The sequence below is a fragment of the Megascapheus bottae genome, chromosome Y, assembly GCF_031878675.1.
Source record: "Megascapheus bottae isolate mThoBot1 chromosome Y, mThoBot2.hap1, whole genome shotgun sequence".
NCBI classification, from domain to species: Eukaryota; Metazoa; Chordata; class Mammalia; order Rodentia; family Geomyidae; genus Megascapheus; species Megascapheus bottae.
The window spans coordinates 9,371,609-9,396,776 of record NC_143548.1 but is presented as its reverse complement, the minus strand read 5'-3'; the positions used below and the strand labels follow the sequence as shown (position 1 = coordinate 9,396,776).

Sequence of the window (25,168 nt, the reverse complement as noted above, 5' to 3'; positions counted from 1 at the left end):
AATCTGGCAGCAGAGTGCTATTAAGGCAGAGTTGCTTTGGAGCTCAAAGTGGCAGAGTGCTAGCTCTGAGCTGAAAAGCTGAGGGACAGCACTCAAGCACCAAGCTCGGGACTCACAGTGGCAGAGTGCAAGCCTTGAGCTGCAGAGCTGAGGAGAAGCACTTAGGCCCTGAGTTTGGGACTTAAAAGTGGCAGAGTGCTAGCCTTGAGCTGGAGAGCTGAGAGACTGCATCCAGACCCTGAGTTCAAGTGCAGCAACCAACAAAATGAAATGCCAATGGGATGTTTATCCCGGTGTGAAGAGACACTAGTGTGTTGAAAGCAATGAAGCATCCAGATGCAGAAAGCCTCTGCTTGGATAGCAGAGATGGTGCCAGATCCTAAGGTCACTTGTGCTTGGCCATTCAATATTTATCAGAGCCGGGAGGTCATAGAATAGCTTGTAAGCATGCCGTACTAATGCCCATACCTTTCATAACTAGGCAGGAACTTGTAAATCTTCTGTGATAGTGGGCAGTTTTAAGTTCTAACTGAGCGAATTTTTTATTTGACACCAGCCACAAATTCAGGAAAGTTTGTGGATCTGGGGCTTGTGTCTCTATTAATCTGCTTAGATTTGGCAACTGAAGCATTGTTAAGGTTGCAGAGATTTAGTTCCCCAGACAATCAAGAAAATGCCTTTTCAAATGGGTGCTAACTAAGGTACATTATTGTAGCCAAAGAAGGTTTGTGCAGTTGTTAAATGTTAAATATGATCTCTAGTTTGGAGCAAATTATTGTTCCTGATATCTAATCCTTGCAACCCCTTGGTAAAACAGGCTAGGCTTTTTAAGGTCCCTGGTCAAGTACAGAGACAACACCCCTGAGTCAGCTTGAAGAAGTCATAGAAGCTGAATCTCCGCCCATCAATCACCTTTAGATGAAGGGACCATAATCATTTTTGGAAAGTGAGACAGGATAAATTAGAGGTATTGGAAAGAGTAGAAATTGCACTTGTGTTTCTTTCCTTACTTGTGTTGGGAGCCAGAGTGGAATCAAACTGTACTTTGATTTGCATCAGACAATTGCTCTATTGTCTTGTTTTCTAGCCTTATTCTGTTTAAATGACCTGAGATTTACTATATGAATGTAACACCTGGAAGTTCCCTGGTTTCAAGAAGGGATATAAGCCTTGAGTTGAAAATAAATGGGGCTGTAGGCTTTACCTGGGCTGCAGACCTCCTGGACCCCTTATGTTTATCTTTCTATTTTTTCTGGTCCCTGCCCCCTATTTCAGGAATCCCAATTTGCTGCAGGTAGGCCCCCGCAAGGAAGTTTGGATTTTGATTAACTCCCATTTAGGGTAGAATCTTGGGTCTCTGTAATGCTAATTGCACTTGATCTTTCTCTGGCCACTCCTAGCTTTCCAGGAGTCAGAGAACAGCATTTCAGTTATCTTGATCACACCTCATAGCTCAGCATTTTTAGGTTTCTTAGGTTTCCACATCAGGGATTTTACAGTAGAATCTCGGCACAGAGCAGAAGGAAACTTTTTTTTTTGAAATATATGCAATGCTTACAATTTGGAGGTTTCCACACTTGCCAATTGATAAAGTATTTTAAGACCTTTGGGTCAGACTGACCCTATGAACTCTATCCTTGTAACCTTAATTAGTTCACTCATGTAAATGCACTGATCAGCACCCAGAAAGACTGCATACAGTATATTCAGACTTCTCCAGTGCCTTGTACTGTGAATTCTAAATGTTTTGGCTACCTAGACTTAGTTGTATCTCTCAAGGAACTCCATGCAGATTTTTATCTTGCCACACCTTTAAAAATGGTTCTCTAGGTGATCATGTGTCTCATGACTATAATCCAAACTATGAAAAAGACTGATATTTGAGGACCATGATTCAAAGAAAGCTGGGAAGTAAGTCCCCAAGACTCATTTCCTATTATGTACCACACATGCTTACACTGGGACTGCTACTTAAGTGGAAGAGCATTAGTGTGGAACACTAAACCTAGGAGACAGTGCCAAGGCCTTATTTCAAGCAGTTGATGTGCAAAACAAACAATGAAACAAACCAAAACAAAAACAGCTTTCCACCGTGAAATCCTTACCGATCATGTTGCCACTTTTCAATACTGTTTCTTCTTCAAAGCTTCCTAATGTCTGAAAACCAAATTTAGGTTGGTTTTCCCTTTATTTCATTTCCCAATAAGATGTAAAAAGTCTAATATCTTACTACTGCGTTTCTGTCATATGCTTCAAAACACGTTTTCAATCAAGTGGTGATTGCTTAGCTGTATTCTATAGTAACCCTCATTGACCTGCCTCAGGCTTCTGCTCCAGAACATAGGAAGCATGACTATCTTGTAATGAGAATGGAGAATATGGTTGAGGGAAGTGTTTAAAACTTGATGAGACCACTAGCACTCTGATGTTCATTGCAGAAAAGATATCGAACCAACCTAGATGCCCCTCAGTTGATGAGTGGATCCACAAAATGTGGTATTTATACACAATGGAATTCTATGCTGCTGTCAGAATGACATTGCCCCATTTGTAAAGAAATGGAAAGACTTAGAAAACATATTAAGTCAAGTAAGCCAGAGTCAAAGGAATACAGGCTCAATGGTTTCCCTCATTTGTCATAATCAGTAGAAACCTTGGGTTCTCCTAGGTGAGATTTACAACAGAACAAAATCTAGGTATATAAGGCTATATAGTATGATGCTAACTGTAAGGACCTCCAGGATATAGAACTCAAAGCCATACAATGAATGATCATTATCCTTAATGTACTGTTATCTCTCATCTCTTTGCTGTCCCTTGGTTATCTCATAATTACAATATTTCACCTTATCTTATATATTTTATATATGCTTAATTGGTTATTTGAAATTGGATAGGGAAGGGGGGAAATCAAGATGAGCAGGGGGTGTGGGGGAAGGAAATGGGGACCATGTCATGAAAGGGTATCAATGTTTGTGACGTAATGCACCTTCTATCTGGTGAATATAATGTAACCCTTCTATTATTTACAATAAAAATATATGAAAAAACTTAATGAGAGCTGGCAAAACTTATATTTGTATTATACAATATATGTGGAGGCAGGAATACCTCTCATTCTGGTGAAGACTTAAAGTCCTGCACAGGTTCTACGCATGAAATGAGGGTTGGTGGGTAAGTCTGCCTAGGGAGAAAGATTTGAAGTAGGCTACACATAACGGCCAATATATGGGCCAATATACATGGCATGTTAGTTGATAAATATGTCTCTAATATAGCATTCATTATTTTCCCCCTATCCCCCCAGAAGTTATGTTCCTTCTTGTTCAAGTGGGAAGTTTTAAAAAAAGGAATATAATAAATCCATTATCTCCATCTCTACATGGTAATAAACATAAACTCAAATTCAGGCAAGCAGAGTGTAGAATATCTACTCTTCCCCTAACGTTACCATGCTTGCCAGCTGGAAGCTCACAAGCCCTATGAAGGACAAGACCCTGGATTTCACAACAGCAACAACAAAACAGACACACCAAAGCTAGGTAAACTCTTTATTATATATACCAAGTCTGGGCAAGCAGAAACAAGTACTGAAAAGAACTCTTAGAAAGATATATGGGCCTTGCTGGGAACAGATTCTGTCATAAGCAGGAGGGACTTGGAAGTGGAATGACAGGGTTCACGGTAGATCAGCGTATGATGTATCGTACATAAGGGACTTCAATGTCCTCTCCATTCTGATTGTTGCAACACAGCTCAAGGACCAGGGTCCGCACGTGGCGGCCCAAGTTTTGTTTGGAAACACAGCTCACAATCTCAGTCATCCTGAAGCAAAACAGCAGAATGTCAAGGGGCAAGAATCAAGAAGAGAAATAGAGATGGCGTAAGGACAGCAGTGACCTATGAGAGCTATAGCAGGGAGTTTAGGAAACCACACTCACACAAGGCCTCCTACTCCCTGCCCGGATACCAACTCACCGCTGATTCAACCGTTCCTTAAGCTTGGTAGCTGGCATAAACATGGAATAGAGCATAGACACACCTTGGGATAGCATGGTGATCTCCAACCTGTGCTCCTTCTGTGGAGAGGGGGAAAAGAGGAACAGTGGTTTCTGTGAGATGGACAGCACACAAGTGCTATCCCAGAGGTGGCACATGAAGGAGAATGCGCCTTACCTTAAAGTACTCTAGGAACTGCTTCAAGGTCATCTCCTCACCATTGGGCTGTATGCCTTGTACCTCAAAGCGATCCCACAAAGTCCACTCGTGCTCATAGTACTGAGGGACAAACAAGTGTGACAAGGGGTTACCCTAAGTGGCCCTACCATCTTACAGTGGGATCAGTCACACCCCTTTCCTTTCTCCAGAACCTTTTCATTTTCCATCCCTTATTCCAAGCAAGTAGGAGAAATTCTATAGCGACCAGAATGGCCACTCTTTCAGTCACCTACCACCTGCACTACATTTTCACTGTTTCTTCCTTTTTATTCAAACATAGTAGTCCAGACTTACTGTCCATAAAGGTATCTGAGGCATGAGACTGATGAAGTGGGATCCGCACACATATTAAAACTGCATTGCAAAAGGCCTAATATCCTGTTCTCGGGCCTAGAAGTGGTTAACTGAAATCACGCTCTTTCTCCCCTTTCTGACCACCAAGAGACTTCTAGAATGATGGGTAAAATGGAAAGTGTCTAGGCTGACATCCCTCCTACCCGATGATGTGGAGGAGGAAGGGGTGCAGAGAAGCTGAAGAAGGGCAGGGCCAAGTTGATGAAACCGTTTTTATAGGACTCAAGCCGCTGGTGTCCCTGGACCACCTTGTACAACTCCAGACACACAAGGCCAACTACAGCTGCAGTGGTGGTGGCAATGGCAGGGATGATCTTCCCTGCGATCAGCTTGCTCTGTGTGTGAGAAAGGACAGGATCAGGAGAGATCATGGTTCAGAGAGGACAGAGTCTGTGCGAGGCAAGAAGTGTGGGAAACCCCAGCTTGGCAAGATGGGATCTGCACTGTCTTCACCTTATGCCGGTCTGCCGGGGAGATGTCATAGTTCTCTGCCCGAAGGTTGGATGCAGCCAAAATGAAATCCATGTGGAAGTTACTGTCATCATCCTGTGGGCAGTGGAAGAGTCAGCAGGGAAAAGGACTTCCCTAGCCTTTGAGAAGACAACTAGCTTCTAGCCCCAATTTTGTGCAAATGCATTGAACATCTACATCTGGTCCACACCAAACACCAATAACCTTGAAAAAAAGTTCAGTGTTAAACATCCCTCCTGTGCATTCCATGACCCCTGTCCAGCACCTTTTCAAAGTCAATAGGGTACATCTTGAATCCAGGGAGCATAACTGGACTTGGAAGTGTGGCCATGAGCTTTTCCAGGTGGACATCATCTGCAGAATGGAAGGGAAATGCCATCAGTACTCCCAAAAGCCATCCGAGGGTCTGAAGTAGAAGGAGTGCAAGTCCAAGGTACATCAGGTGTTCTGGCAGATAAAGGGTTTGAAAAAAATTAAAAAGAAGGAAAGAGAACACACCCCAACTGAAAGGACAACAAGAGGTGGTTTATAATCGTCAGAATCAACTCTGGAGGCTCTGTGGAACAGAGATGATAAAAACATGTTGAATTATTCACAGGTGCCAAGGGACAAGGCACTAGTCAATGGAAGTATGCATTAGCAGTTCAAATGGATTGCATACATATAAATAGACTGCTGTTCAGGCTACCAGGAAAGAAACGTCTTACACCAAGCATAATGACATGGACAAAGTCAGTAGGGAGTGGGTCTCTTGGCATTTTGTCTGTGTACAACGGAGGCTACTTTGCTACATAAAATAAGGAAGACATATATAGGAAAAACCCTATATGATTTCACTTACATGCCATAACTAGATTAGCAGAACTAACAAGACACAGAAAGCAGATGCAAGTTTCCAAGGACTGTGAAAAGGGGAATATGGAAGAAATTGTTTCATGAGCATATAGTTTCAATTCTGTAAGATGAAAAGAGTCAGAGACCTATTGCACAGAAAACGTGAATATTTAACACTGGCAACACTAAGGTGGTAAATCATAGGCGTTTTGAGAAAAGGGAAGAGTAAGGGACAGGAGAGCTTGAAGGAACCGAAGGAAAGAGAAGGAAGTAACAGAAGGATACAGGATATGGGAAGTTAAGAGAGAAATGAGATATAGTCGTGGGAATGGGGAGGAAATTACAGTCAAGTTCACAGAAAATGTATATGAAAATTTTGGAATAAGATAAAGGGAGAAATTATGAAGACAGTGGAGTAGACAGAAGATTAGAGCTAAGAAAATGTGCAATAATTTGTTTACTCAGCAAAACATGCAGAGAAAAACACAAAGAAAGGTGCATGTACTGCTGTAACACAGGAAGAATATCAGGATACTATAGATACTTGAAAAGAAGTATGGAAAGTATGAAGAAACAAAGACCAAGAAGAAAGAAAAGAAGAAGGTAGCATGGTACATAATGATGAGTAAAGAGGGATACTGAGTTGAATAATGAAATGATGGCCAGTACCAGGTACAGAGCATAGAGAGTCAAATTTGAAGTAGAAATATAGATAGGAAGACAGGAGTGATCTATCTATAAATTCACATAGCAAGAACCAAGCAAGGAAAAGCACTGACAGAAATCATGCCCTTTCCTTTTCAGGAAAAAAAATTATCAAGGAAAAACAAAAGAAGGGAGACCCAGGTATGCCAATGTCTCCATGAAAAGGAAGAACATGCTAGATGGGTATACACAATGACTTCAATTCCAGCGCTTGCGACTACAAAGCTGGTGGATTCTAGGTTTGAGTCAGACTGCAACTCAAAAACAATTGGTAGCATTTCAGTTCTCTTGAAACTTTACAGAGGAAGAAAACAAAAAAAGGAAGAAAAAAGACAGTTTGCTTCAATCATCTTTGACTCTTACTTTATATGGAAGCAAGGTGGAAACTCAAGTGAAGGGTATATGAGAAAATCTTAGCAACAGTGTCACACAGCACTACCAATGACAGAAGACTAATTGAGGAGGCTTAGATAAGACAGAGTAGACTGGCAACTTCCAGATACATGTTCAGACATTCTCACCAACAGAAGCACAGGTGCTCTGCAGCTCCTGGTCAGAAACATGGATCTTGATGCCAGATTTGGGGGTAAACGTGGGGACCTGAAGGGACTGTATGAACGTGGCCACAGCAGCACGGTCCTGAGAACCTGTCACTCCATATATCTGGGCGAACAGGTTGGCAGCAGCCATCACATAGTCCAGATGCAGGGTCTGGGGGAGAAAGCAGAATAATAAAAGGACCACATGAGTCTAGGGTATGCAGTATCTGCCCATGTCTCACCCATCCAACTGCCACTTGATGCTTGGTGACCCCACTGTGGGGGGGAGAGGAGGGACTTACATTATTCACATCAAAGATGAGTGGATGGGGACAGCGTTTGGGCCCAGACCAGAACAGCACTCCTGAGCTTGAAAGCTATGAGAATATGAAGCTGAAGATGTTTCTGTTGCTCTTGGTTTTTGTTTCTTACAAGCTGCCTGAGAGAAGACTCAGCAATTCACATTGGGTGATACACGCAGCTTGTTAACAAATGTAGGTATGTTAAGTTAATCATAATAAATGGAAATTCTCACAAACCTAGTATGAAATCAACATTCATGACTTTGACCTATTTGGACATGGGGGTCCACAGGTAAAATTATGAACTCCCTAAGATCAAATGGAGCTAAGACTAGAGTCTACAAACATATGTGTTCTGTGTAACTTCAAAATTTCTAGCATGTACAGCTATTACTATTAACCAGGCATGATCCAGTCTCCTTTATATGGGCTAGTAAAAGGAAGGCAAGCCTCTATTGGATAGGCAAGGCAGGCAAACACCTATTTGAGCAAGCAAGGACAAAACTGGATTTTTAAAGAAAGAGCCACCTTAACCACTGACATCAACAGGGTTATCAACATGACTACCTGGAAGAGGACATGTTGGAAACCTAGGTTAAATTTCCTTCTTCCTCGAAATGGTTGTGATTAAGCTGCACAAGAAAACATCCCATACCTGGTTAGGAGGGAAGTTGAACAGCAACTGCCGGATATTGTCAGAATACTGGGTGTGCCAATGGTGGTAGGCCCATGACACACAGTCAGACCAGTTGTGGGGCAACTGCAGCACCAAGCTACGCTGTACTACCTCCAACACCTCCAAAGGCTGGTTCCCTGCCAGACGCAGTGTCTGATCCACAAACTTGGGATCCCTATCAGGAATTTGATAAAAAAAAGAAAATATACAATTCCTCAATAGACCTAGAAGGTACATGAGAAAACAGTTTTACCAAAAAAATGAAAATCCAGTTGACTCCTGTGGTATGAGACAGTTTCTAATTAATTTATTCTGAGTATCTAATGTTGCAATGCCAATTTTCAATACCAATACTCTTCAAACCAATCCATAAAGTACAAAAAGAAGGAAATCAGCAGATGCCCTATATGAGGCTAGTATTCTCCTTATATCAAAACCAAACAAGTATACAGCAACAACAGCAGCAAACTTACAGTCCAAGGTCTCTGACAAAAACAAAAAAAGACACAAAAACATTTTCAATGAAGCCAAATAAGCTATTTGGAAGATCATTACAGGAATGCAAGAATGGTTCATCGTGCAAAATCATTAAAAATAGTACAAGAAATTAACAGATTAAAAGAAAACATCTGATCATATCAAATTCAGACTAAATGCTTTTAATAGAATGAGGACTGTTATTGGAAGATTCCTAGAATGGGAAAGTCCCATCAGATTCTTATCTAAAATCACTCACACACACACTGGAAATGGGGCTGTGGTTCGAAGTGGTATAGTGGAATACTGGATCGCTTTGAGCAAAAGTGCTTAGAGAGGATCACTGAAGCCCTGTGTTCAAGCCCCTTTTCCAACCAGTAAGAGAAAAAGCCTCCAAAAAATTCAACATTATTTTGCAATAAGCTTTCTAAGGAAAGTGGGAATAGAAGGAATGTATCTGTGTATCATTATCTGATAAACCTACAACAGGATTCTACAGAAAAAAAAATCACTGAAACTAATTCTCCTAAACCCAAAAGTTCAGAGCCAAGGCAATGAGGCAACACACACACACACACACACACACACACACACACACACAGACACAAACACACACAAGTTCCGAATCTCTATACATATGGATAAACTTAACATTTTCTATTCTTATTTCTGTGTCACACACACACACACACACGTTATCCCCATGTTCAGACAATAAAGTATTACAGGTTAGGAGGTCATATAGCAGCCACCAAAATACAACTCCTACATCTCAACATGTTCATTTGCACAACTGCAGCATACAAAACTAAAAAATGTCTATATACACCAACAAATCAGGCTGAGAAAGAATTCAGAACAACAGTTCTTTACAACAGCCTCAGAGAAAAGAAACAAATATCAGGAATCAACCTAACTAGCATGTAGAAGGAATTCAAAACAAAAACACAAAAAAGAAACTGAAGTTACAAGATGATACAAAAACCTATGCTCACGCACTGGCAAAAGGGAACAAAATTCCCACCAGAAGCCTAATGGTGTGTTTCACAAAAACAGAAAAAAATCAAAATGAAGCAAAAAATTTCATATGGACACAGGATAAAGCCCAAATAGAAGAAGAAATGCTGATGAAAGAAGATAATTCTGGATGTATAAACAAAACAAAACATTAAAATGAAAACAAACTGGCCCCAACTTTTACTCTAAAGCAGTAGTTAAGAAGTGTACCTGATGACACTTGCACAAGAATAAACACACACAAATCAGTAGAATACTGGTAGCAAATGTTATAGCCACCTGATTTTAACAAGAGTCAAACATACTTACCATAGAGAAAAGTGTCAGTTACAAAAGGAGTTAGAAAAAACTGTTTCAGAAGACTGACATTTAACATCCTCCTTGTCATCTTGAACAAATGTCAATTTAAAATGGGTCAAAGGCCTTAATGTTTGAAACTGAAAAATCTGAAACTACCATACTAAGGCATAGGAGAAAACACTCATAAATAAATACAGCAAAATGCAAGGTCTTTTCCAAACAAAAATCTGAGAACCCAGAAGTAGGTGCAAGAAGTAACTGGTGGGATGGCACTGTAGTGAAAACCTTCAACATAGCAAGAGGAAGATGTTATTAAAAATAGAAAATCAACAGATCAGAGAAAAAATCAGTCTCTGTCAGCTATTAGCTTACAAAGTTAACGAAAGTCCATATCCATTCACAGATGAGCTAATGGCATATGTGTTACACCCCAGCTACAAATGCATATATAAGATTAACTTTGCTCAGAAATGAAACAACAACAAAAATTACAACATAAAGTAGATTTGGGAACATGGTTCAAGTAGTAGACTATCTACCTAATAAGCTGAGGGTTCTGAGTTCAAGCCAACTGTAACAGAACACCATTACCAACAACAGAAGAAATTTCAAACAAATGGAGAACTCAAAAGACATACAAAGACAGCCACTATATAAATGAATAGTCTAGTTCCCTACCTGTAAGAAATGCACACTGAAAGGTTTCCTGAGATTCCCTTTCTCTTAGTGAGATGACTAACATCCAGTAGACAAACTATCTAAACTTGGACACATCATGTGGAGTAAAAATGAAAATCTCATATAACCAAAAACAGAGCAACTGATCATGGCTTATACCTGATAACACAGCTCCACTAAAGACAGCTCATGGGAAAAATCATGCAAGATTGTACTTTAAAATTAGCTTGATTGGAACAGTACAATACCAGCCATAAGTAAAAATAAAAAAAGCAAGCCTTTAGTTAAAACACCATTACCACTTTACACAGACATGTGCACACACAAAATACAAGCTGAAAACAGAACAACCATATGTCCTCATTTGACATTCAGCTCTTGGGCATATAAGTAAGTCTACTACAGAATTGCACACTACCATTTGGCACAGCAATGGTCACAAGAGCCAAGCTATTGTATCAGCGTGTATAGCAATGGATAAGTAAAGAAAATGAGCCATATACCCAATGGAGTATTCTCTAGTCATGAAGAAGAAGGAAAAGAACAGACCTAAAATTACTCTACTGCTGTAGTCATTGTAACTACTGTTATTACATCAAATAATGACAACTGAGTGCACAACAGGTACTGACACGGGAACCAGGAGGCAAGAAGGAGTAGGAAAAGAAGGGTGATAGGTAGCAAACAGATTTAAAGTACACATAAACACACTAAAACACCACAAAGACATCCATCCATGTGTATACACACTCACGTGTGCGCACACACACTCACACATAAATGTGTAAAGATATTTGTGTGACTTTTTTTTTTGGTGGTGATGGTGGTCATGGGGCTTGAACTCTGGGCCTGGGTGCTGCTGTCCCTGAGCTCTTCAGATCAGGGCTATTGCCCTATTCTTGAGCCAAGCCACACTTCGCATTTTCTACTCACTAACTGGAGATAAGAGTCTTGGGACTTTAGGGTCCAGGCTGGATTTGAACCTTGATCCTCAGATCTCAGCTCCCTGAGTAGCTAGGATTACAGGCATGAGCCATCATGCCCAGCTTGGATTTCCTTCTTTATATGCAGATTTGTATGTGTTCATATACACAGATGCAAATATACACAAATAAATGTGACATGTATGGATGTCTATATATATGAATGTACATATAAGTGATGACATAATAATGAGTATCAGATGTTGGTTATTTTACTCTTCAGTTATTTCTTTTTTCCCATTGGTTTATTTCCTTTAGTCGCTGATTTTAATTTCTGTACCCTTTGTTTTGTATGGGAAGAAGACCAACCACTGCAACAGGGGGAACAAAGGGTGAACCAATTCAACAGTGATACTCACTGCTGACACTATATTAGAAATGAACTTTACAATCTGGGGAGCAAGGCGAAGTCAGGAGGGGGACAAGTAGGAGAAAATGAGGGAGAGGAATAGCATGTTCAGGAAGAAATGTCCTCACCTGACTACTGTAACTATAACCCCTCTATCCACCACCTCTACAGTAACTTAATAAGCAAACAAAAAGGCAGGGAAGCAGGAGATTAATCAAAATGCAATAGGGAAGGGTGAACATTGTAAGTGTACGTGGTCATCATGCAACTTCTTTGTACAATTAACATTAATCATAAGGAAATACAATTCATATTGCTGAATTTGTGTGTCGCGGAGGAAAAAAGGGTTATGATGTCTGTCTTTAAAGGTGAGCAAATTAGACGTAGGTCAAATTAGACATACATGAGGTAATGGTTGACGATTTCTGCTGGCTTCTTGAATAGTCCTTCAAATTCATCCCGAGCCCACTGCAGACAGAGCAAACAGAATTATGTACAGTAACAGTTGTCTAACTAGGTTTCATTTCTATAAATATCAGCAAGACAATCAGTGAACAGGGCTGGGAGGAAGAACACACAATGCTTCTAGGTGGGAAATCACTAAAGCCTTCCAAACAGGGTTCCCCAAATCTTCTCACATTTCACCTTCATGGGGAGATCACTGATGCTCGGAGCCTCTAGATTTCTGGATATTCAGATTCAAATTCCAGGTCTACACACACACACACAGAAGACACCTTTCTGACTTAAACAGTAATACAAAGAAACAAACAGGACTTAGGTCTTTTTAAAATAAAAACAATACTACTGTATCTACAGCAATAATCTTTAAGAAATGAGTAATTACTTCTAGTGCCAAGGACACAATATATGCCAAGTGCTTTGCTGAATGAGAAATACTCCTGAAATGCACCTTTTGGAGCTAGGGAATCTCAGATACTTGTAATCCCTGATGGCAGGAACAATTTTTTTAAAACCTCCTTCACAATATCACGTCATACTGGGTAGACAGTCAGAGAATGAGAGTCTCCTAGAGTCCTATATACACACAGACAGGCACTGGTGCTGGATTTTTTTCTCTCTTACATTCCTACTAGACATCTATATACAAACAGACAGGCATTGATAAGTGCAGCAAATAAATTCTGTAAGATTGAAGTAGTGATGGAACTGGAGATTTTATATCTATTTTTTCCATCTTACACTCTTAACATGCCTCAAAATATGCACTAAGAACCATTCTGAAAGCAGTTTATAATGGGTTAAAAGAAAACTGGAACTAGGATATGGTTCTAGTATTCATTACACATGTGCATTACATTTACAGAAACTGAGATGAGTGACCAGCTGCTAAGCACATTTTCATCCAGTAATTATAAAACCCTAAATATGTAGGAAACCCTAAAAACAGTAAAAAGTGATCCAGGTACCACAGTATTAGCTGTTTGTGAGGATGAGATCTGGAGCTAACATAAGCACACTTTCATGACCCCATCTCAACCCATTATCTGGATGTAATGCCACAGTGTGATCATTCAGCTAAGAAAGAAATTGAGCAACAAAGACATCATCCACCTGTCTACTATCACTTCTACCCCCATTCCCAAGATTGTTTACCTGCAGGGTGTGCTCGATAGCATTGGGGAAGTTCTTCAGTGTGCAAAGAGGAATTGACTTCTCAGGAGGGTCCTGGCTAGAACTGTAGGACTCAGTCAAGTAGGGGATGACCACCTGCACATTGCCCTTGGTGCCCAGAGTGCCAGATTCCAACAGAGGCTTGCGATAGTACACACAACGGCGGTCCATATATAAGCCTTCATGGAGGAGACAGGAGACAAGCATGTACACAGGAGGAACATTTGGGTGAGACAGGAAGACAACCATTCCTCCATGCCATCTTTCACACCTCTGCCCTCATCCTCACCCTCCAACCACCAAACTTACGAGCATCCACATTGTCCAGAGCATTGGCCACACCATCCAGGTTTTGGAAGAAGTCATCATCATAGACATGCTCTGTGTCAGGGCCTACACGGTTCTGGTGGCTTATCACCCTGATGAGGGGATTAATTTGGCGCACTGCTGTGGCGGCCGTGTCAGACTTTAATTTCTGGGTGGCAACAAGCAGACAGATTTCCCATGTAACCATTCACACAGTTACCATGAGGACCAATTTACTCAATGATGGTTCCAAGTTTAGGGGAGCCCTGATTAACAAATGACAATGTCACAAGACCAGTTATGGAAAAGGTGTGGAGGTAGGAGTGAAAGAAGAATGGGGGATGAGGGGGAGAAGAAAGGAAACAGTTCACACAACTGAGAGAGTCAATGGATCAGACTCACCTCATCAACATGTAATATTTCTGTTTTAATTATTGCCACTCAGAGCTGGGCAGGGTTCACCAAAAGAAAACCAAAGTGGCAATAATGTGGGATAAGCAGAATCCTTTCAGATCTCAAATCATCTTCCTCTTATTAAGCAAAACATCTGTAATGGTTCCCATAATTACTTGGGAAAATCTCTTTCCACCTTCCTATTCTCTCATGTTTAGGTCTTTAAGCAGATGTCTTGTCCAAAGCATCTTTCTTTGTCTGTCCTGCACAGCAGCTTTCTCCACGATACCTCCTATTACTCTATTTGTTCTTTCTCACTAAGTTTTTGTAGTTGCTAGAATCTAACAAAATGTCTTCGCTCTTCGTTATGTTCTTCCACTGCAGCAAAGAAAGGTCCAAAAGACAACTTCTGAAATACTTCTGTGTTCATGCATATGCATGTCTATGGTGGTCCTGGGGCATAAAACCCGTGGCGAGGCACTCTCATTCCTGAGCTTCACTGTTTACGACTAGTACTAATCCACTTGAGCCACAACTGTACTTCTGCCTGCTTTGTGGCCAATTTAAAGTCACACAAAAATTCCTGACCAGGTTGGCTTGAATCACAATCCTGAGGTCTCAGCCTCCTGTGCAGGTAAGATTACAGGAATAAGCCACCAGAAATTACTTTGGTTAGAAGCTTTATAGTGCTCATTCGTGCCCAAATGAGAAACTCAGAAAAAGATAAGGGATAGGAAAGTAAGTTATTTATAATGCAAATAAAATATGCAGGGCATACAAACTCACACACAAAACCAAGGTGATTTTAACCATGGAACTGTTTAGTGGAAGAAAGACAAGCAAGGAAATAGAAATGATAAAGACATAGAGGTGAGTCAATTTCAAAATGCAATTGATTATGAAGATGATACCAAAAAATCTTAATGAAAGAGGCTGCTGATAGCTGGGGTAGGCAGGCAAGGAATGGGAAAGTAACATGTGGAAATAAGACAATGAGAACCACGGTACAACAATGAATACACACTTTAAAAAAAATCTAAAACAGGCTGTTGGGATTAGATAATACTGAAAAGTAGGAGGAATAAGGGACTTGTTAAATGAGACTGAATATAATCAAAGTTCATTATGCATTTATAAAAATGGTGAGAGGAGGGTAATGGAAAAGCATGAGAAGGGGTATCAGTATTTGTGAAGAAACGCACATTCTATCTGGCAAATAAAAATTCTGTTTGGCAATAAAAAAAGGAAAAAGAAAAAATGCAACAGTAAAACCACTGAAACTATTGTTAGGTGTTGAAAGGGCCACAAAGGATGATGAGGAACTCAATCGGGAAAAGATAACATTGCATGCATTAAGCAAATGAAACAATGGAAATGTGTTATAAAACTAAATTTCAGCAGGTAGCTCATGCCATCTTAGCTACTAAGAACTGAATGAAGATCATGGTTCAATACCAGCCCAAAGAAGTCCATGAAACTCTTATCTCCCATTAGCCACCAAAAAAACTGGAAAGGGTGCTCAAGTAGTAGAGCGGTAGCCTGGAAGTGAAGGGTTGGCACCTAAGCCCACACGCCTACAACCAACAGAAAAAATAAAAAAAAACGAAATTATGCTAATCGCTTTCTTAAAAAAAGAGTAGAAATTTTCTTCCAATAGGACAAATTGGGAAATCTGTATGAGAATGCTGTTGTGGCATTGGTGGTAACATGAGGGACACCCATATTTCACAAAAGGGTCTGAAGGCCAGGCCTGGTCCATTATGCTACTATTCATACTTTCTTCAGACTTGTCAAACCTTTAAGTCCCCATCATGTTAAACTTACTTTGGCAGAAAGAGTCTTAACTTTTTTTCAGAGGTAGCCTAAAACTAAGAACCTATCTTTGCCTCACAATAGCTGTAATGGTACACACACTACACAGGTTCTGCCAGCCTGCAGGACATTACTATCATCATGTAGACTCAGTGAGGGCTACCAACCAGAACTCAGGATACACTATGAAAATTTCTCAGTTACTATGCAATCTTCCTGGCAGGTAAAAGCCAGCAAACTTCTTTCTGGCTCAATTACCTATTCTAAATGTTTAGAGCTTAGAATGTGGAGTATAAAACAAATCCAGAGCAAGTAAAATAGCAATGCCTTTGACAGAAGACTCTTACATAGTGTTGCTATGGTCTTTCCCCCTACTCCTATTTTTCAATGGCCAGGAATCCAAGGAAATGGGTAATGAGGAAAACAGTTGTGAAACCTGATAAATCAAAGAGCATACAAAAGAATTCAATAAATTTCTGCCTAACTGAAGACTGGAAGGCTTAGAAAAAATGAATAGTGGAAGGTTAAAACACACACGCATACACAGCTTTTTAACCTTTTATTCCATTGTATCATCACTCACTGTGACATCCCAAGGACGGAAGAGAAACTGTCGGTTCAGATTGGACTTCTCAATGGTGTCCATGTCTGTAACTGTGATTTGCCCATCTTCCCCACAGCCGAGCCCAATCATGGCAAAGTTCTTGAGCAGCTCACAGCCAAGAGCACCTGCACCCACCTGGAAAGTAGAGAAAGGTCTAATCAGAATGAGTGAAGGCAACACAAGCCCTCCCACTACTATTCTCTTGCACTGCAGAGTTCCCAGAAGGTAAGATGCAGATCCTGGGGCCATAAAATCCCACACTGCCTGAGAGAGGAGTCACTGGGCAAGGGAAACTAAACGATGCTTCAGGCTAGAATCAAGACCAAAGCCCAGAAAGAATGGGTGGTTCACGATCAGGTGACGAAAACAATGAGGGGCCAACAGTGTCATTCACCAGGAAGTACTTCTGCTTGCCAAGCTTCTCTTGCAGGTCTGACCCAAATACAGCCACTTGTCCATCATAACGGTTCTGACGCTGGATCATGTGAAAAAAGGCACATTAGTCAGGAGCTTTCCCAGAGATAGTCCCTCCCATCCTACTGCCTCTCACTGACATACCGGGAGACACCGGTCTTCCATGAAGGCTACTTTCTCCTCAGGGAGACATTCCAGGGCATCAAAATATAGCCACTGATGGATGGGCATGAACTTTCCAGAACAGGCCTATGGAGTGAAGGCCATCCATCCAGTCAAAGGGACAGGCACAGGGAGATCACAAGAGTCAGGAGGGTGCATGGATCACATCAAGACATGCCCTTCCCCACCCATGCTGACCTTCATGACCTCCTGGGCAGCCAGGCCTCCAATGAAGGCATTCATGGGTGCCAAATCCCCAGCAGCCACATAGGACAGCTTCCGGATGAGATCTTCATCCAGATTTTCCTGCTGGACTGCCGGTGCAGCTTGAATATTCACAGCTTGTGCTAGGGCCACCAGTTCTGCTGCATCCTCCTAGTGGGTCAGGAAGACCAACAGAGAACCCCTCATATTACCATGGCAGTCGCAGTAGGGAGGAAGAGCAGAGGGAAGCACAAGCATGACAGAGCTTCAAGCCAGGGAGCCTGAATGGCTCTCCTACCCACCCGCCTACCTCATTGTGGGGCCGAGGTGCCCTGCTGTGTTGAGCACAGAACTGATGGAGAGCCTGGAAGCCAATGTGCAGCTGAGCAGGGCGAGAATACTTGGCAAAGTCGGTTATCACAAAGTCTGGATCTGCCAGGGAGGCTCCTAAGGACTTCTGTGGAAAGTGAGGTATTAAGACCAGAAGTGTGAAAACAAAACTAAACCATCAGCTGGAAATGCCTAAAACACCAGCTTTTCTTCTAATCTTCACTTCCCCATACTCACAAAACCAATCTTCTGAGATACTTTCACTTGACTGACAATGCCTCCACGAATATAGTCAGAGAAGTTGGAGGTGTCACAGATACTAAATGTGTACGGACCTGGGAGAAAACAAAATATGGACAGACAACTGGTCAGATCATGCACTGTCCCTCTTTCCCTTGTAAATTCAGTGGCAAAATCAAGACAAGAATTGGACAACGAGCCATTTTGTCCTACCTAACCCATTACCAGTGTTCTTGACCAATTACTAATACTCAAACCATCTCCCATCTGATTGCATGCCTACGCTATTGTTAGCACTTAGGAGGCTAAGGAGGGGTATTATTTGATTTGAGGCCAGTTGGCCTATTCAGAAGGATGCTGTGTTACACCCACTAACCAATAAAAACAACAAAAAAATGAAGATATACAGGATGAGATTATGGTTCAAATGGTAGACTGCTATGAAGGTACAGACTTTGCATCAAAAGTTTAGTATCAGGAAAAACAAGGGAACACTCTCTCTTCTGCCCTGGATCTAGGCCAAAACCTACACAGACCATATGTATTAAGTGTCAGCCAGAGGGCATTCTGGTTGTGTCAAGTTTCTTCCCTCTCCATTTTGACTCTGTCACCGTCAGACCTTGAGTCCAAAAGACTTTTCCACATGCTCTTATAGTTCAGTACAAATGACAGTATTAGCTTTCTATTATCCCCAACTGTCCAAACATAACTCAAAATTGTCTTCTCAAAATTCATCTCTTTTTTAACCACAATTTAACATCTCATCTCTATTTCCACTCACCACAGACTCTGTACACATGTTCCCTTATCAGCATCTGGAACTCAAAGCCCCATCATCTCTTTAGCCATAACCCTTACCCAATCCAGTCCACAGAATAAGCCTTTTAATCCTTAGACTCAGTTCAGATCCAGATGTATTCCTTAATAGACAAGACCTCACTGGCTCTCAGGCATCCTGCTTACTTCAATAAACAAGAACAGATTGGACTCCAAATTTTCACTGTTTGCCATTATCTTTCCACCTTAGCAACTACAACACCAAAAACACATCTCACTTTAATAACAAGCACAGTTAAACAAGAATCCTGAGATTGTAAAACAGGATAGAGGGGAAAGCTGAGGAGTAAACTCTCTCTGGTTGAAACAGACCAAAGAGTTCAGAGCATCAGTACCAGAGAATAAAGACCAGGAAGGAAGCCAAATGCAGGTAGAGAGACCCTAGCTCAAAGAAAACCAACCCATGAAAGAAGTTGAGACATGGTTTAGTGGGATAGCATGGCACATAAGAAATTCAAAATCCCATTATCTGCAAGGAAAGAAAAAGACTCAAACACTAAAAGAGAAGCAGGGAGCATTTCCTAATAGTGGAGTACCTGCCTATCAAGCTGGATGCTCTAGGTTTGGTTCCTTAGTACCACATACCCAGACATAGCTAGAATTGGTGCTGTTGCTCAAGGGCTAGCCTTGACATAGCCCCATATCAGTTCCTACATCCTGAATATAAGCAGCAGGAATGGCAAAAAAAAGAAGCAAAACAGCACCACCAAAAAACACCAAACCAAATAAAAATGTACCCAATGACTATATTGATCCACAAATGAGGTAATTATGGTAAGTCCTAATTGATAAATGAAAAAAAAACAGAAGCACAGCAGCAAAATCACAATACCAGGAAGGGAGGGGATGAAAAAGTAACTATTATCATTACAGAATGAATGCACAACATTAGCAAAACTGGAATAAATCAATGAAGAAATGTTAACAGTTAACCTTGAATTCCATACTCAGAATAAAAGTCTTTTAGAAACAACAGGCCAGAGGACATGAATCATGAAGCAACTAATTGCATAGCATGTTTTTGTACCTGAATTCAAATTCTAGGATGACTACAAATGACAGAAAAAGAGAGAGAGAAAGAGAAAAGAGAGGCAAAATAAAAACAATTTCACATGCATTAAATCTACAAGAATTACCAGCAGGCCCAGCATAGGACAAATGCCCAAGTCATCATTCTAGCAAACAAACATTTTTTCATACTTCAATCTGAGTGAATGCAAAAAACCAAACTAAACCAAACTACGAAATATTTGGGAGTGTGGTCAAAACACTTTCTTGGAGATATAAAACCTGAATTTTTCACACCAAACAATAAAGAAGCCAATGGAAGCACTTCTTTGTCTCAGATTTTTCTGAGTATTCAGGCTTTTTACATAAAACACTTGTCCAACATGTGTATTAGCCTCAGTAAGAAAAAAAGCAACAGTGGCAAATGATTGCCCTGTAAAAAGGGAAGACAGACTTTACTGAAAAGAATGTATCTATTAAAATTAAAACACAGAAAAGAAGGAATGGAAACACTAGTGATCATAAATTGCACCTCTTTTTTTTGGTCATTTCTTATGAACCTCAGATTCCAGAAAAACAGACTTCTCTCTTGGACTCTGGGACAGCCCACACCCAAGAACATGGTTCACCCTGGATTGGTCCACCATTTATCATCCCTACAGATTTAGCATACCCAGCACTGTGATCTCTGTAGGATGGAGACCATTGAGTTCACTCATGCCCTGAACTTCTGTGAAGGACACAAAGTCACCACTCTCAAACCCATGCCGAGATTCATCCAGGCAGGTGACAACTCCAGGATTATCCTGCTTGGAAAAGAGTAATATTCAGAGACAGGTTCAAAGTGCCTGTGGACAGGAAAGATGGTCACCATTCACCTGCCTACAAAGGAAAAACTCCCAGGGCTGGCCTCCTTACCTTGGTGACCATAGAAACCATCGCACTGAGTGGTTGCTCCCCAGTGGAATCTACAAGAATCATTTCTTCTCCAAAATCACAAAAGAGTTGCCTGTAGAGAAAGGTAATAGAACTAAAGCATGAGACAGTGCCCAAGGCATTCTCTGGTCTATCAAGGCCCAGTGAAAGCTTCTAAACAACCTCAGCCATCACTGGTAGGAACCAGATGGCTCCTATGCCACACAGCAGGAATGAACAAGCAGAACTGGAAAGCTGGCTGGCTGATGAAGAGGGCCTGGGGATATGGTAGAATATGAAGACAAAAGAGAAGGAGACACTCACCCAAATAGGCCCCTGGTGTCTGCCACCACCAGCTTGATTCCACGGTTGTGACAGATCTCACCCACCTGCAGCTGATACTCCAGAGGAGAGTTGGTGAGAACCACCACCTGTAATGTCAAGAGGCTCAGGCTGAGTTCTGACACTGGAGTGAGAGGAAGGGAAAGAATAAACAGAAAGGTAGCAGGGAATGAGGAGGGAGACAGAAAATCAAGATCAAGATTTCCTTGATTAAAACACATGTTAAGTATTACTGTGTATCAGCATATTAAAAAGGAGTCCATCAAATAAATGAAGGAATGGAAGAACAGTCTGAACAATTCTTTGGCTAATAGGGGCTGCCAACAATTTAGCACCCTGTTGTGCCACAAAACATTCAAAGTAATTCTTCGTAATACACATTACGTATACCAATCCTCAACAAAATAACTCTGTAACTATCATTTATGGAATTTGTCTCCATATCTGTCCTGATTCACTAGAGGATTTCTATATCTACTTTAGAAGCTTTGATGCATTCAGCTTCTCAGAAACCACAAGGCACCTACAGCCTTCCCTAGGTCAACCCTCACAAAAGCACAACAAGGTAGACACTTTACTGTTTCTGTTTAATGGTAGGATATTCAGGCAGGCAAGTTCAAGTGAATTTGCCATGCCCATAAAGTTACCAAAATTTAAGAGTACACATCGAAGAAGTTTTAGTCCAGAACTCAGTTCTCTTAAACACTATACACAATGTATGGACAGATACATGTCTCTCCTAAACCTCCTCTCATTTTGCCCCAAACAAATCCCAGGTTGAACTTCATCCTGGTCAGGGCACACAAAGCCAGGCAGTTTGATAAAACTGCACAAATCTGACATAATGGAACAGGGAAGTGACTTAAGACATATAGAATGTATTGAACAGCAAAGAAAGTAAGACAGCTCAGGAAGGGTTGGAGAGAAATAGAGCAACAAGAGAATGAGAACTAGAATAAGAAAGATGGGGAAATCAGAGAATTAGAGACAGAAAGACAAAAGTATCACTCTTTAATCAAGGTGATGCCATTTTGTACCTGGAAACCACTAAGGAAGTCTTCTACTAGGGGCCCAGTGTATGTGCTGACAGGCACATAGCTGTTGAGCTCAGCAAGACGGGGCTGGGATACTTCAGCTCGGTTTTTACCAAGGTCCTCCTCTCGTAGGTAGAACTGAGGACAGTTAAAGGCAGATCTGAGATAAATGAAACTGCTATCATGATAGGCTGCCGCTTTGGCAAAGGGGAGAAAACCAGTAAGAAGTACCTGGGAGGAAAGGTCAATCCACTGGGCAGTCCCCTGGTCATGAAGGGTGACAGCTTTGACCCCTGCAAGGATGATATTCTTGGCAATTTCCACACCTAGTCCCCTCAGGCCAGATACCAGCACAGTGGATGTCTGGAGATGCTTCATTGCTTCATGACCCAGTACATACCTGCATAAATGTAAATCCCCCTGTTAGGATATACTCTGCCTCCTCCCACAGGTCAAATCCATCCCTGGAAACACTTACAGCTGCCGAGAGTAAAGACCTTCATCTATGTCTGTCTCACTGTCTTTTGGCATTTCCTAGGGTTGCAGAGAAACATTGTAAGGGGGATAAACAGTGTGATGTGGCTTGGATAGATGAGCCAAGCTAAATTCCCCCCACCATCAAACATCAAGTAGAAGACACTCACTTTGGTTGTTCCAAATGCAACTCCAAACAAACAACTTAGGGCTTGTAATAGGGTACTCAGAACCCACCTGGGAATCAGGTCCAGACAATCGACGTTTCTTAGAAAGAAGTTCGCTGGACATCTAGAGAGTATGACAGTATCAGAGTTGAGGCACATGAGTAGATGATGCTGGGAAAAATTCTGGAGAGGTGAGGACATTGTTTGATATTATGATGTCAGTTTCTTTACAAAGGCAAAAAAGGAGGGTGAGTCTGGAAAATGGAGAGTGTGAAAGTTTAGTAAGAAAACATTGAAGAGATTTGCAAATGGGATCCTATTTCTGACAACTCACACAGAACAATTTGTGAACCCTACCATTCGAAGTAAAAGCACAGTCCAGAAAAAGTCTTAGAAACAAGCCTGCTGAGGACCAAAATTGATATGATAGAGAAGGATCTCTTCGGACCTAGTTTGAGAAGTAATGGGAGACTACATGCTCAACAAACTCCTGTTTATGTTTGGTTGTTTGGGATGGTTAGACTACAGGAAGATATTAAGGGTTAGCTGACAAAGACTGAACTGCATGAAAGTAAATGCTAGTAAAGGTCCCTAAAGAACAGCTTTTGACTTGCAGGGTCTTCATTAATGAAGCAACTAGAAAGAAATATGAAGATTACCACCCTAGGTGTCTGGGATTTTGGAATTTCCTAGGGAAATCACCCCCCCTGAGGGGTAGAAGGTGTGAAGAAAATAGATTTCCAGGGTACTCATCATGACAGAAAACCTGGACCTATAAAGATCTCCTCACGAAAAAGGCTTCTGATTAAGTAAAGTTCTCAGGGCAGAGGCCAATGACAAACAGTCCATGTCAAGACTGTCCTCTTCTTTGGGTGTACTGATGTGTAGAAAGGCATGAAAGATACTGATATCAAGGGACTTTGTTTAATGTTGTGTGTGTAGGTGCGAAAAGCAAATGAAGCCAAGTAGGTAAGACTTGCTATGATTTTCAGTACTCCTGAGAGAAACACAGCCAACAGAAGGGTTTTTCCATTGGCCCACTATATCCTAACGTTTTAAAATGTCTCAATTACACAAACTAATGGTGTGCTTCTGTCCTGACCACCTCCAGTGATCTACCTGTATAATCGGGAGGACCTTTAAGGCACACAACGGGGACAAGCAGGTGCGACGGCTGAACCCACACTCGCGATACCCCAGTGCCCACTGGCGGGAGTTTCCCAGTTTAGGTTCACGAGTGGTGGAGTTTCCGAGCGTCCATAATGTACCTGAGACTGCAAGCTGAACCTGCGGTCTGGCGGCGCATGGCGGCGGGAAGATTCCCAGCATGGCCGTTAAGCAAGCAAACTTCGACTCCGGTGTCTCAAATACAGGTCAGGGGAGCGAAACCCGCGTCCCGAATGTGCTCTACGCCCCTCGGCCCCAGCAGCGTGAGGACCGCCACACCTGGACCTGCATCTGGACCTGGACTCGGACCCGGACTCCGACCCGGACCCCGACCACGACCCGGACCCCGACCCGGACCCCGACCCGGACCCGGACCACGACCCGGACCCCGACCCGGACCCCGACCCGGACCCGGACCACGACCCGGACCCGGACCCAGACTCCGACCCGGACCCCGACCCGGACCCCGACCCGGACCCTGACCCGGACCCCGACCCAGGCCCCGACCCGGACCCGGACCCCGACTCGGACCCGGACCCCGACCTGGACCCCGACCCGGTCCCGGACTCCGAACCCGACCCGGACCCTGACCTGGACCCGAACCCCCGACCCGGACCCCGAACTGGACCCCGACCCGGTCCCGGACTCTGAACCCGACCCGGACCCCGAACTGGACCCCGACCCGGACCCGCACCCCGACCCCGACCGGGACCCGGACCCGTATCCCGACCCCGACCCTGACTCGGACCCGGACCCCGACCCGGACCCGCACCCCGACCCCGACCCGGACCCCGACCCGGACTCCGACCCGGACCCGGACCACGACCCGGACCCCGAACTGGACCCCGAGCCGGTCCCGGACTCCGAACCCGACCCGGACCCCGAACTGGACCCCGACCCGGACCCGGATCCGGGCCCCTCCCCCTCCCCCACACACTCACAGCCTCCCGCTAGTGTGTAGGCTCCGAGAAAAGCGTTCCTTTCCGAGGTCGCCGCGCCGAAGCAGCCCGTCAAGCTCGGCTGCCACCCTCTCCCCACACGCCAAGCCACCCCGACCACAGCGGCGGCCTGCGCCTACCCCTCCTCGGCCGCCGTGGGGCCGTGGTCGCCCCGTCCGCAGAGAGGATGCCTCCTTCGCCCTCGCCGCGGCCCTCGACAGACGACAAAATGGCGGCTGCCACTTCCCTTGGCGAGGGAAACCGGAAGGGGCGGCAGAAGAGC

At 42.7% G+C, this 25,168-nt stretch overlaps 1 protein-coding gene across 1 annotated transcript; it reads right to left on the bottom strand.

The window, feature by feature from the left end:
• Positions 1-3,537: 3,537 nt before the first annotated feature.
• LOC150040306 (ubiquitin-like modifier-activating enzyme 1) lies at positions 3,538-25,168 on the bottom strand. The gene is given in 27 exon segments (XM_090327300.1): positions 3,538-3,825; positions 3,979-4,079; positions 4,177-4,278; positions 4,716-4,907; positions 5,026-5,118; positions 5,309-5,397; positions 7,104-7,293; positions 7,424-7,498; positions 8,079-8,274; positions 12,307-12,371; positions 13,521-13,717; positions 13,848-14,013; positions 16,633-16,788; positions 17,048-17,128; positions 17,212-17,316; positions 17,428-17,604; positions 17,744-17,890; positions 18,001-18,098; positions 20,522-20,654; positions 20,767-20,857; positions 21,088-21,194; positions 22,143-22,277; positions 22,371-22,539; positions 22,618-22,673; positions 22,784-22,825; positions 22,827-22,904; positions 25,026-25,168. Coding segments are annotated over 26 exon segments (3,177 nt in total). The 5' UTR covers positions 25,026-25,168; the 3' UTR covers positions 3,538-3,689.